The sequence below is a fragment of the Amyelois transitella genome, chromosome 5 (genome assembly GCF_032362555.1).
Source record: "Amyelois transitella isolate CPQ chromosome 5, ilAmyTran1.1, whole genome shotgun sequence".
Lineage (NCBI taxonomy): Eukaryota > Metazoa > Arthropoda > Insecta > Lepidoptera > Pyralidae > Amyelois > Amyelois transitella.
The window spans coordinates 4,035,314-4,049,864 of record NC_083508.1 but is presented as its reverse complement, the minus strand read 5'-3'; the positions used below and the strand labels follow the sequence as shown (position 1 = coordinate 4,049,864).

Sequence of the window (14,551 nt, the reverse complement as noted above, 5' to 3'; positions counted from 1 at the left end):
GATTAATTAAATACATTTTATTTTCAGTTCTAGGTGCCAGTAAAGAACACGAGGTTAATCTTAATAAAGAAATAACTAAACTAAAAATGGAACTAAGTGCTAAAGTCCTAGATTTAGAACAGTTAGAAGATACAAAAAAGAAACAAGAAGCAGCATGTAAAAACTTGCAAGATGAAATTGCTCGCGTCAAAGAGGAATATTCAAACAAAATAAACGAATACGAAAGTTTGCTTAATGAAGTTTCTCAACAAAATGATAAAAATAAAATGGAGATAGTAGAACTCCAGCAAAGTTTATCGGCCAAAACGAAAGACTACGAAAAATTGCTTAATGAAAGCAGTGATTCAAATTCTTCCACAGAAAAACTTGTAACAGAATATAAGCAAACGATTCATGAAAGAGATAAGGAAATAATAAAGCTAAAAGACGAGTTTGAACAAGCAACAGCAAACTTTAATATAAAACATAGTAAAATTGCAGAAGAACATAAGAAGGAAATTGAAAACCGTAACACTAAAATTGAACAGCTAACTAAAGAAATCGAAACTCACATGCAAGCATTAGATCAAAGTAAAATTGAGTTCGATTCGTTAAATTCAAGGTTTATAATCAACGAAGATGAACTGAAGGCGTTGAAAGAAGAAAATGACAAATTGAAGCAATCCGTTATTGAGTTAACAAATGCCAACAATGATCTCAAAGCAAAGTTATCAGCCATGGAACTTGAAATCGGTGAACAGAAACGGCAACTCCAAAGTACAAAAGATAAATGCGACGAATTACAAAAAGCCAAAGAAAAAGTAGAAACGGAATATTTAAACCTTACTGGACAGGCCACTGATTCCAACGAACAATTCCATAAGTTATCCCAACATCTAAAGGAAAGTGAGAAAGAAGTCCAAGATCTTAAAGATAAGTACAGAGAAGCATCCAATAACCATGGTAGGATGGAACAGGAACTTAAACAGAAGTTGTTTAAATTGCAAGAAGATTTTTCTCTGGAGCGAGGTCAGTTGGTAGAATCTGTTAATAATAACGTGGAAAAGCTTAAATCTACTGAAAATCAAATGAAAGAATACGAAAATAAATTACTTGAATCAAATAATAAATTAAGGGAACTAGAAGCAAATAATGATAAATTCATGGATGAAAATACTATTCTGAAAAATGAAATTGAGTCACTAAAGATTAAAGAGCAAGAACTTAATACTGAATTTGAAACAATAAGAAAGAAACTAGAAGTCGATATTGACAAATATAAAGAAGAAATTTCAATATTAAAGTCGGAAGGTGAGAGTTCGGAAGTAAAATTGATTGAAAAAGTGGATCAACTAACAGAAGCTCAGAATGATTTAAATAACAAATTAGAAGAGTCCAGAAAACACGAAGATTCTTTACAAAAGTTTTTGGATGATATGACTTCACAATTGAATGTCCAAAAGAGTCAATACGAAAAAGAAATTTCTCAACTTCAGTTACAGCTGGCTTCTGTTAGTGAAGAATTAAATAAACATAAATCAGAAGAAAATAAAGTTAAACAGTTACTGGAAGAAAAACAAAATAGTTTTAAAGAATTAAGTCTAAAATTAGAAATGCTAGAAGTTGACCTTAAATCAAATATTGAAATAGTTGCTGAAAAAGATCGCCAAATAGCACAAGTAAGCGTAGAATTAAATAAAACTGCTGAAAGCAAAAAAGTATTAGAAGAAAAATTAAATAATGCCTTACTAGAATCGTCCAATTTGAAACAGAAATGCGAAAGCCTTGTAACGAATTCTTCGGCAGAAGAATCCGTGCTTAAGGAACAATTAAGCCAATTTGAATCAGTTAAAAAAGAAATTGCTATTTTAAGCCAAGATAAGGCGACATTAGAATCAAAATATAATGAAACAACAGATGAGTTAAATAAATTAAAAATACTACATGAAGAAATCACCAATAAGTTAAAAGAGAACATCAACAACGAAAACGATCTAAGAAAGACTCTGGAAGAAAAAGAACAGTTATTGAAATCCCATGTTGAACGAGTGACGACTGATGAAAATAAGATTAAATTGTTAGAAGAGGAAACAGCAACCCTAAAGCAGGAATTAGCAGTCAACATGGCACTTACAGAAGAGAAGGAGGCAAAGTTTACTAAGCTTAATAATATGTTACAATCCGGAACAGATGAAAGTCAGAAAATAATCAAGCAACTTCAAGACGAAAACGCTCATATAAATGAAAAATATAAAAAAGATGTAGAGTCATTAAACAAAGCAATGAAATCATTACAAGTTAAAGTTACAGAGCAAGAAAAACACCTTGAGGAATTGATCCAAGCAAGAGAAAAAATTACTGAACTTCAGCAACAAGTGACTAAAGCAGAACAAGATATTAAACAACTGACAGATATAAATGCAGGCCAAAAGTCTAATTATGAGGATCTGAATAAACAACTCCAAGCACAGTATGATGAATATAAAAAGGAAAGCAAACGCTCTAAGCATGATCTTAAAATCAAATTGAGTGATTATGAGAAAGAGTTACAAGAATCCAAAGAAAAGGTCAAAGTTGAAGCAGAAAATCAGAAAAAACTTGAACAAAGCCTCTCCGCAGCGGAAAAAAGAGTGATGGAACTTACCCAGAAATTAGAATTAGTAACCGTGCAACAAAGCACTGATGCCGAAAAAGATGCCAAATTAGAAAAATTAACATTAGAATTACAGGAAGCTAGGAGGTTTAATGCAGAAGCGCTGGAAATTAGTGAAACAGCTATCAAAAATCTTAAGACGGATGTCGAACATAAGGCGAAGGATTTAAAACAAAAGAATGAGTTGATAAGTAGATTACAGGAAGAGATAAAGGTAATTTCCATGTGACTTTCACATCTTGGGAATTTATTTTATATTTAGTAAATTGTATGAGTAAAATTTGACAATTTATTTTTAGTCTCACAAAGCCAAAGTAGAGATAGCTGAAAGGGAAAAGGTGCTCTTGCAGAAGGAATTGGCGAGCAAGGTCAACGTCCGGGATAACAATGACAATACTGCGATGGGTGTTCTTGGCCAAGGCGACAACCCTACTCAAAAGTAATACAATTTCATTTACAGTATCATATATCATATATTTAAAGGTCGGTTAAACGATACATACTGAACAACAAAATATAAACATAACGAAAGAAGTATGCAGGGTTAGAGGAAAGATGGTAGTCTCTGCCTACCCCTCCGGGAAGGAGGCGTCATTTTATGTCTCTCTTTCATCTTGGCGTGTTCCCAGTTGCTTTCCTTCTCTCTTTACATTCCGGTCGTCAGTTCTAGGTCCAATGTTATTCAAATGCCTATGCTATAATACTGCAAGTTTTTATATAAATCTATTCAATAATTTTTGCATGAAATAGTTACATTACACACACATCCACACTCATTACAAACTTCCGCGTTACTCGAAGTTATATATTCTAAGTAGGTACCTACCTAATCCTAATAGAAAATATGATGGATAGTATCGATTGAATTGTTTTTTTTTTTAATTATTTCTTTTGACTGTGCCCAAACAGGCAAGAAGACAAGGAGATGCTGGACGGGCAGGTGAGCTTCCTCAACTCTGTGATCGTGGACATGCAGCGCAAGAACGAGCAGCTCATGGCGCGCGTGCTCGCGCTCGAGGGCGGAGTGGCCGATACCGCGCCCGTATTGTAAGGAAGCCAACATTGTTTGTTATAAATTTGGTAGCATCACTTAAATTTGCGAGTCAATATTTACCCGTTTTCAGTACCTATGAAAATATAATAAAGATTGATCAGTGAAGACTTACTTCGCTCTCTAGGGAAATACCTACTCACGGAAATTAGAATAGTGTTTGGAAAATTGTTTGCTTGTTACTTGAATAATTGTTATACTCTCCTAAAGCGAAGGGGATTTGTTCCAAGGGTTATTCACGAACTTTGAAGAGACAAGACTTATCGGTTACCTCAAAAATAGGGAGGGAATCCATTTATGGAACTTAGTATGTGAGATGTTCTCTCAGAATTTGTCGGTCACTTTTTTTTAATACAATTCAGATCCTTATCACCTCTTGTCGTAGTCAAAATGGTAGAGGTACTCGACCGGGACGAATGTAAAGAAATTCATTTCGATCTTTCCCCACAGCAACGGTCGCAAATCCCGCCCCGCTCCCCGCTTATTCTGCGACATCTGCGACGTGTTCGACGCTCACGACACCGAGGATTGTCCGCGCCAGTCCGCCGAGCCCGACCCGCTGCCGGTCGCCGGCAAGAAGCCGCCGCCGCCGCCAAGACCCTATTGCGACATTTGTGAAGGTAACTTGAAGAATTAGCATCTATAGTTTCCGTTCAATAGGTCCCTAATCTTTATCGTCAAATGACGAATACGACAGTTTGTTCAGTGTTTTCCCATTTACTATACTATACTATATATATACTAGTATTATTAAGAAAAGTTCCTTAATATAGGCACATTGCCTGTCTACATATTCAATTATTTTGTAATGCCCTATTTATAAACCATGTACATAAAATTACTTCTTAGCATAAATGTGTATTTTAGCTCTTGCTTTTCTTTTTTCAGTGTTCGGCCACGCCACCGAGAACTGTGATGAAGAGGAAACATTTTAATACCTAGTAATAGTATTTATTGAACATTAGAAATAATGTTACCGTTGTTATTGTTACTCGTTTTATTTGGGTATTATTTATTATTGTTTACCATAAACATGGTATAACTCGTTTAAATGTTAACTTAGGCAATTGTCTTTTGTAAATAAGAAATTTGATCTTTTAGATAATTATAAGTTGATAATTGCATGATATTTTACTATACATGGTGAATGGCATGTTGTAATTTTTTTCATTTGCATTATCTGGATATAATGCATATTGAGAATAAATTTCTAAGCACAAATCATTCATTTACATCACAATCGTGTTTTAAGATCTACACAATGTTATTTTCAGAGATCGGAATAGGTAGATTGATTTTATGTACTTGCATCATGAATTACCATAGAAAGCTTAACGTAAAAGAAATGGAAAAAAAAATTCCATTTCAGTACTTACGGGATTGAATTAAATATTATAAATTTATGGATTTTCAAACTAACTTTAAGATACGAAACGTTACTGTCTGGTATATCTATCCTTTTCCCAATTTATTTGGAAACACGCTGTGTTTCCATTTCTTGCATTCTTTTCTGCGTCTATTGCTTCTAGTTGTAACATTCCAAAACTTTTTTCCGGAAAAAATCTTAATAATTTACAAATCCCGCAATCCCGGAGGCATGTCTATATTAATATATACGTTTCAGTTCATTGACCCCAATTCAATCTACCTATTCCGACCTCTGGTTATTATACAATTAAAATTATGGCAATAAAAATAAACACCAAATTATAACCATTTTTATAAACAATAAATTTAATAGAAAACTTCTTGTTTTTTTTTATATAACTTAACCTTATATTTATGGAGTTATTTGTGGAAGAGTCCTCTTCGGGGGGGCACTTAAGACCCACATAGGCCAATATCATTTAGCTACTATACCGGTCTGATAGGAAGTGTGCTAACTATCCCATAATTGCCTCAAATTGGCCTGAAGGGTCCACCAGATAAGTTTTAGTGGGTAAGCTAGGTTGGCACACTGGATGCCCGGAGTCCCATACTCTCCCAGGTGAACAACCGAGACGTCATTCGGAAATAGGATTATCCCTTAAAAAACAAAAATGCTCTTCTTGCCGTGCAGGATAATAAACTTGAGATTCCTTTAAGAGACGGGCCCGGCCCCTTGAAGTCTCTAGGTTGTCAAGATTAACCGTATTAAAAACCATGGATCATGAAGAACAAGAGAAACTCAATTTAAATAGGCACAAATTTATTTTCCTTACATTAATATTTTAAAAATTACATCTTATCCTACTTTTTACGTTAAATCCATAAAATTGCTTAGTCCAATCCATCCTTTTTTTCTTTGATAGCTTCCTGAAAACACAAAATTTTTCTGAAAGTTGCACTTTAATTCAATTCTTTGAATACATTATAGTTTTCCAAAAACATAGTCTGTGGGAGTTGCAAATTTTAATCAAACAAAATGTTAACTAATGAAGTATGTGAAGTGAATCAAGAAAGTTGGAGAACGAGGGGACTTTTGACATGCAAAATAAATACAATTGTGGGCACTGAAATAATCTTTGCATAATACTGACTGGCTGGGTAAACTTATGATATAATTTATTTTTGAAAATCCTTTTAGTATTTAAAATACCAAATAATAGAAACAGCATAAGTGAAGTAATATTTGGCAGGCAGATCACTTAATGCATTTTATTAATGGAAATAGAAACACCATTTAGGAAAGGAAGCAAAAATTTAGCAGCTACTTTTTTTTCAACTATCCCAACTAATATTATAAAATGTGAAAGTTAGTTTATTGTCTGGTCACACAGTATCTACTGAACCAATAGACAATGCGAATACTGAACCAATTATAGTATTTTATAAATGTCAGTTCAAACTAACCTTAAACCTCTCTTCAAATAATGAGAGCTCGGAGGTAAGGTCAGTAATGGCATTCATGAAAGCCTCTTGAGGGGTGTAGTCCGATGTGGTCTGAATGCGAAGAACAAATTTGTGCTCCAAAGGGTGTGGGACTTTGTAGCCAGCAAATAATACTTTTGGGTCCTTAAGAAGTTGGCTGTAAAGTAAATCACTGTTTCATAAAGTTCTAGTAGAACATGTTCTTGCTAATATGTCAGATCACAATTATGCTTTACTGACAAGCTTCCCTGAGTTATGAATGTGGATGAAGCATTAGTAGAAAGTGAAGATTTTGTCTACCCCTTTGGGAAATCAATTAAAATATTTATTGTCCAGAATACATCAAGGCTTAAGTATGAACTTGGGATTCATCATTAAGGCAATGGGCTAGTATCCCGTCACTATAAATGAACCATTACTAGGATATCTAGATGAACAGGGATTTTAAAGGCTGAAAGTTATGTATTTAGATCGTAGATTCAGATAATGTTGCCACAAATATACTATTTTTAGGTAAGTATGTATAGTGCAGTTTCATTTAGGTTAAGGGTAAAGCAACTCACTGTCTAATCATATTTCCTAGGGTGTGATCCTCCTTATTTACTGTGAATATTGCAGCATTTGTTACTTTTGTATCCTCTTCCTTCTGTACCCTGTAATTGTAAAGAATAGCGTTGAAATAAAAAGCTTCGCAATGCAGTGCCTTTAAGACAAACTTCTAGAAAAAATATCTTACTTTTTTTCTCCGTCGTATAAAAGGAATGACTCAAAGGTAGGTGGCGCATTCATTATTCACAAAATATATTACTTCAAGTGTAAAACGACAAATAAAACCTGGAAAATTCGGCTTTTACGATAAAACAAGAAGACAACAACACAAACTAAATAGAGATACTGTACGATACAACAAAGCGGTTTGATATTTCGTTGTGTTAGTGAAGTTGACAATTTTGACATTGATTGACGTATCTAGTGATGTGATGTATTGATTTTAGCGTTGCCGCTCAATCTATATCAATTCTACAGAGCCACGATGACTAATATACTAACGATATGTAGTACATCGCAATATTACATAGACGATGAACACTTTCAAAATAAAGTTAAACTTCCTATAGATATGTAGTTAATTTGTGCCGTGTGGTTGTTTTCGCAAAAGATAATAATATGCGAACCTGAAGACGTCGAAAACCGGCCCAAATGGAGAAAGAAAAGTGGAAAGGCGAACCCCGAGCTCCGAAACACTTCCGTGGAGGATGCAACGGGGAACACGCAGCGATGAGAGAGAGGTTGGTTTCCATTTTAGAAAATGACTATTCCTGCTACTTTTATCAAGTAGTTTAACAGACTTTAAAAAAGAAGGAGTTGCTCGATTCGACCGCATTTTTTTCATTTGGTTTTTACGTGAATAAACTCGAATAAAGAAGACCTTCCGAAGATCTCTGACTAGGTTCCTTCAAGTTATGTTTTTAAATCAATGCCAGGTACCGAGAATAGGTGGCGCCAGCATTGTCACAAACTCACATTTGTGTGCTACTTGCCAATAGATGGCGCAATTTTTCATTGCGATGAAAAATATCCTAGCTAGGCAGACTTGTATGACTATTAAACCCAGTGTTTGTTTTGCAGCTGCTTCTCTTACCGCGCGGAATTGTATTTGCCTAGGATCAATATTTACATCAGATGATGATAAAAGATGTGATAGTGATGATGAAAGAGTAAATTCGGGGAATGAATGCATAGAGCGTTGCATTTGCATGCCTTATGAGAAGTAAATGTGGTCACCACGATCCTCAGTAACGAGAGAGCTACTAGAGTTATGAGCAGCCAGAAGTCTCGTGTATACAGGTGTATAAGGCGTGTTGGTCTCACTAATGCATGGGTTTTAAAGTTGTGTTAAAAATGGGATGAAAACAAAATGAACGAGGTGGAAAGCAGAATGAAAACTCATGCAAGTGTAGTCATCTTATTAAACCTTGCCGTCGTACATTCGCCCTGTATACTCCAATAATATACACGTCGCTCTGTCTCTCTCTCACTAATCTTTGCGTGAGTTATTGCACCGCGGTGGTGCTTCGGGGCCCGCCTTCCGATATCTTTCAACTTTTTCTTCGTCTTTTGCGGCTTCAATAGTAAGATTTTACTAATGGTTATTTGGGAATGAAACACAGTTACAGCAGAAAACACCGTTTATTTTATAATTATGAGAGAATTTCAGATTGATAACCTACATACAGAATATGACTATAAAACCAATCTAACTTGAATTTTACAATGTGTCCAGAATCTCACTGTTAATTTTTAATACATTATTATAGTATCGTAATATTGATAGGTTGTCAGTGTTCCTTTACAAGAAGATTACAAGACAATTTATCATAAAAAGGGATACAATTTTATTATAAATTCTGAAATACTTATTAGGTATACAAGAAACAATCGTAGAATCATACTAAACTATTATAACATTTCTGTTTAAACTAAATGATATAAAAATCAACATGATTTAAAGTAAATAATAAACTCTAAATACATTTTAATGTTTCACATCATTCAACGGCAAGCAACATCAATAAGTCTGAAAGAACAAAGCACGAATCGAGGAAATTTATTAACTTTACGAACATTTAATCTACAATCGAAGTCTAGCGACTCTACCGACAAACAAGTGGACGCAGACACCGCTTTTTTATTCCATTACAAATCGCTACCACTCCGGAAACATAAACATTCAAATACGATATAACGTATCTTAATCCGGTTTTAGCTTCATATTTTAAGGGTGGTACCCTTAAAATATGAAGCTAAAACCTTATTCTGCCAGAAAATTTTGCGAAGACCACTATATGGCATTAACAGAAGCATCATACAGATCCTTCAGTATGAAGTTGGTAGAGTAGGGCGCGATATTAGGTGCACCATCGTCTGTGTACCCTCACCATACAAACAGGCCATATGTGAACTAAAATTATTATTAGCTAATCTGTATTTATTTACCAGAAATGTTTACTCAAATCATGGTCAAAAAGATGCACCACCTCTTCAGACGGAACTAGCGCCAGGAGGAACAAGGCAAGCATAAGGGCATATTTGAATGTTTTTATGTAACTGAATGGTAACGATATTTTTCTTCCTTTTTTAAACCAATGCACAATGATTATATCACGTGGTAAGGCTTACATGTCAGCATGCAAATTTTGGGTACCAATACCAGTACCAATGTGTCTGCGTAAATGATATTTGACGTTCTGTGGGGTTTTATTCAACGTTTCGATTATTTTAAAGTGCCAAATATAGCACGTGTTTGTGATAAAGCTTGATATTAGCTAAGTCTCGTGGAAACCCTTTAGTGGAATTAAAACACTGTTAAGAAATTCTTTTGTTTGTAAAGTTACCCTTATGACAGCCAAAGATCAACAGTTTTGCGTCGATGTTGCGTTTAAATGGATTAATAGCTTTTTATTTTATACTTACAACTATGATTGATGATTAAGCCTCTGAGATAGGTATAACATTATCAACGAACATTACATTAGAAAATTATATTTCATGAAGTTTTTAGTAAAATTGAGCATTAGGCTGTAGTAAGTGGGCTGAGAACAGTTTTGGTGAAGTTAGCACTATTTATTGACAAACCCCGCCTCATCTCATTCTCCTAAATACTCTTACAAGAAAGCACTTTATTTGTCTTATTAAATGCAAATAGGAATGATTAATAAAATAAACATATTTTACTTTATTGCTCTAGAGAAGCAAGTTTGTGTAATAAAGGTCAAAAAAGAATTTCTTAAATTTATTACACATTTTGAATGTTCGTTGTTCAATAAATTCACCCACAAAAGTATTTAAGAAGAAATTGATTACCGATTTAAAATTTATTTTATTTAACAGAGCTACTTTGATGACGAACTGATTATGACCATATTGATATAATTTAAGAAGTATATAGATACTTAGTTTTAAAAATGTAACCATTGAGATTATGCGTTTAGATTAACTTCATTCATCCAATAATGAACACAAAATTGTTGAATAAGCTTAATAAACAGCACTGTAATTACTTGGTTTACGTTTAACACTTACTAGCTATAGTCTGTTATGTAATAAAACGCTATAAGAATTGACACATAAGTATATAAACTATACTAATTGTGTACTTATACAAAATTTGCAATCCAATCAACAATATGCATTACTATTGATTATGAAAATATCTATGTTATACGATAATATTGAGACTCGTTAGAACTTTGTGTCGTGCCGAGTGACTTCGCCATCGGCACTTGAACACGTTAAACTCGCTTATATACACTATAACAGAGGAATACAACTGCAATACGATTATCAGTATATTAGAGATCATTGAAAGCTGACTAGAAGTTGGTTATAACTACACTAACACGTTATATTACAATTAATTTCGGTGGGGCTTCGGTGGGGTTACCGAAACGCGTGAGTTTCGGAGACCGCGCCGAAGCTACGTGGCGGGAGATCACGCTCCGCGCTTGCTTGTGCGATGTGTTGCCTGTGAGCAGTGCCGAGATGAATTTAATGCGCATTGGAAACATTACTAGTCATTATACATGATTGCTGTGTCTGCATTCATATATGACTCTTATTTCAGAAAATTTCAGAATCCGCGCGCATGTGCCTAGGCACCACTTTGTGACAGCACTGCCGGTGGGGGCAGCGGTGGGATCTCTACCATTAACGTTACATTGGTGTCAGGTACGCGGCCTCGCCTCGAGGCCAAACTTATCTCTAGAATGATCAGATGCAACTAGCGCGAGTCAGGCGCGGCAGTACGCGGGACTCAGTGGCCGCTCGGAAGACAGGCCAAATTGACTGGCGACTGGAAACTGCGACTGACCTCACTTTACAATGAAGCTACCGAGAGAAAAGGTATCACCTAATTTCTCTACCGTTACGAAGGCAACTAGATGAAATCCTACTCTTAAGGATAAAAAACTCTAATTATGCTCTAAAATGTTAAAATTAACATTGCTTCATGTCCTTAAACGCGCAACCGCATATTAGGATGAGTCGACGCGAGGCAGGGCAGGCGCAGGGCCAGGGAACTTAGTGCCGTTAACCTAGCGGATCGCGCTTCACCACCTATCAACAATATGCCATTTACGACCACTACATAATATTAAACCTTCGCAAATATCATTTAATTTTTATAACTTTATTTTCTTATAGGAAAATGCTAATTAATATATAATGTTTGGTGCTTAAATTTTCGAGTGATAATTCTACTAGAATGTAAGTAATATTACAAACAAAAAATACTGTTCAATAACTAATCTTATATTGCTGATTTTGGTATTTCAAATTCATTAAAAACGTTACCCTAGCTAAAACTGCTACTTTTTATGTTTTACTGTACAACGAAGAGTGTCTTAAAAGGTATGAAATTAAAATTTGATACATTATCCAACTATAATAAATACGATCGAAAAGCGCCAAAAGTTTTGTATGAATGTATTACTATTATATTTGAAATGTTAATTAATTACTCTTACGGTTTAAAAGTTACACTCACAATAACAATTCATTATTATTATAAAGTTAACTAAACAACAACTGCATCTACTATCACACATTCGAAAGTTTAAAACAATTTTACAATTGTAATCGAATTTATTATTGCTACGGCGACGGCACGCCGGCGCGATATGCTGTCAGCTGAGCGCGAGGTGGCAGCGGTGGGATCTTGGTACTCACTCAAGAGGGATTGGTACATTCTCGGAGTTTTCAATGTTTGCATACCCTCACTAGCCAGTCAAACATACCGTCGTTTTGAAAAGACTAACAGCATAAATAAAAAAATTTCAGCATACACAAAGGTAAAAAGATTTTTGTTAATATTTGGATACTTTAAACATAAATATTTTACTTTCACTTAATTCGCCCATCCTCTTCAAGAGCACTTACCAAAATAGAGGTTTCCTAAAAATTGACCATTTACACTAACTGTACCACTGGATAGTTCCACGCCACCACCTAGCGATCGCTCTCTCCTCAATCGATCCATGACCGTACTCATTCAACCCAAGTTCACTTGCACCTCGAATGTAACGTTACACTAAGTTGAGGTAGTACCTAATCCGATTTGAATACTGACTTGATACTTGAAACGTTCGTGACAGCATTACATGCAACTGTTTTTGCGGCGTATCACATACTATGATTCATATTAAGAATGCGGAACCGCTAAGCTTTTGCTTTTATCAACATGTGGATCTTACTTAGAGATGGGCATATGTCACGCATAAACAACGCGAATTGTCATAATCCGAATTGTAAGGCATTTATCCAATAACTTATTCGTGCCCGACATTTGCCCACATCTAATCCTACTTAACAACTAACTTCACCTGAATCTCACTTTGAATAATTAATGAATAGGTAGTGAACTGGGATTTCATAGATAAATAGTTATTTGACGAGAACAGCCTAATCGTTATGCATGGACTACAAATTTGTACGTACTAAGTATATTCATGGATTATTGCGTTCTAAAAATATTTGATTAAATGAACAATATAAGCCAGCGTCGGCGATTTTTTATGAACAATAATTGTAATTAAGGGGATGTTGTAATCGCGCCCATGTTTCGATACGATATAATGTGACTTGATTGTGAAATGCGGAGTAACGCATGATTTGCTCCTCTTGTTGTTGAAGCCAGGCGGGTTGCAGGCACCACAGTGTATGCGACGTTTTCTTTGCTTGACTGCCCTGCAAGCGCCAACATACCGTTGTGAGAAATATACACATGGTGTTAAAGATAAAATTGACCATGAAAGCACAAGTATATTTTTGATTTAGTTTGAACAAAAAGATTTTATTATAAATATTTTTAGTAAAACTTCTCAAAACAAAGAAGAAATAGTGAATCACCACCCACTTTCATGGTCATTTAGTATAAGTAAAGCATTAGCATTCCGATTAATTGACTAGATTACTGTTTGCTCATATAAAATTAGAATACTTATTACCTATAAATACTATTTTCTTAATTTACTTGATATAAATTTTGACCTCACATAGAGGGGGCGTAAGCATAAAACACTGGTAGAAAAAACACTATATTACCATTTATTCTGATATTACATGCGTTTACAATGACTGACCATGTATGTACACGAAATACCTAATGTAACCATTGTAGCCGTGTTCAGTATTGATATGTTTTACAAACAGGATATTACGAACGAAACGCATAAATTTGTGCATTAGAAATGGGATGTGAAGTGAAAGACAAACTTAATGCAGGGGTGCAAGAGTATTAGAAGTGTAGGTAAAACATTGGAACGGGCCAATTTTAACTAAATATACCAATTTTACGTCCAATTAGTACGTATAATTTTATAATAGATCTAATTTATGTATACGTACAGCTCCCTAAATTTGGAATTCATGTGACAAAATTGGGCGATTCCTTGCCAAAAACTAGAATAAAAAAGTAAATAAATAAACAAAGTCAAATTATTCTATCAATAAGCATGCAGAGTGAGAATAAATTTTCTGTGTAGTTTCTGATATGTTAGATATGTTTTCTATAAGGCGGCTACATATACTCGACTAACGCGTTTCATAATGATCGTTAATATAATAAGTCATCCTGAATGATATTCGGCATCTACACAAATGATATATAAAAATCTAACTATATGCGGTTTTGACAGCCTTGATATTTTGCGCGTCAAACCTGCCCCACTCAAGTTAGAAGAAAGTGTTATACACGTAGCCGGTCGCAATCAGCCCGAGAACGAGCAGACACACCATAATCATTATCTTCTTCTGCACAATGGACAAATACAACACATATTAGTAACTAGTAATGGTTAGCGAGCGTGCGCAGTCTCTACTGCCACCGGAGAACATACTTAACACTGGCCAGTAAGAATCACGGACAAAGTGTAAATTACTGGCCAATAAAAAAAAAGTATTCAAATTATAGTTGATGTTCTGTTCTCCAATGCGCGGAGCCTCGTTCGCTCGCTGACGTC

At 34.8% G+C, this 14,551-nt stretch overlaps 2 protein-coding genes across 8 annotated transcripts in view; one reads left to right on the top strand and one right to left on the bottom strand.

Moving 5' to 3' along the window:
- Window positions 1-5,431, top strand: part of LOC106138052 (CAP-Gly domain-containing linker protein 1) — a 49,359-nt gene extending 43,928 nt beyond the window's left edge. For all 7 annotated transcript variants that reach the window (XM_013339073.2, XM_013339106.2, XM_013339089.2 and 4 more), the window contains 5 exons: window positions 28-2,846; window positions 2,932-3,071; window positions 3,542-3,679; window positions 4,134-4,303; window positions 4,572-5,431. In XM_013339073.2, the coding sequence (XP_013194527.2) occupies window positions 28-2,846; window positions 2,932-3,071; window positions 3,542-3,679; window positions 4,134-4,303; window positions 4,572-4,618 (3,314 nt within the window). In that variant the 3' untranslated portion in view covers window positions 4,619-5,431. The remainder of the gene's footprint in view (window positions 1-27; window positions 2,847-2,931; window positions 3,072-3,541; window positions 3,680-4,133; window positions 4,304-4,571) is intronic.
- Window positions 5,432-5,854: 423 nt separating this feature from the next.
- Window positions 5,855-7,457, bottom strand: LOC106138045 (DNA-directed RNA polymerase II subunit RPB11). Its single transcript, XM_013339057.2, has 4 exons — window positions 7,270-7,457; window positions 7,097-7,186; window positions 6,516-6,690; window positions 5,855-5,978 (listed from the first exon to the last, which is right to left on the bottom strand). The coding sequence occupies exons 1-4, from the start codon at window positions 7,320-7,322 to the stop codon at window positions 5,943-5,945; spliced, it is 354 nt and encodes a 117-aa protein (XP_013194511.1). The 5' UTR covers window positions 7,323-7,457; the 3' UTR covers window positions 5,855-5,942.
- Between the last annotated feature and the right edge of the window lie 7,094 nt (window positions 7,458-14,551).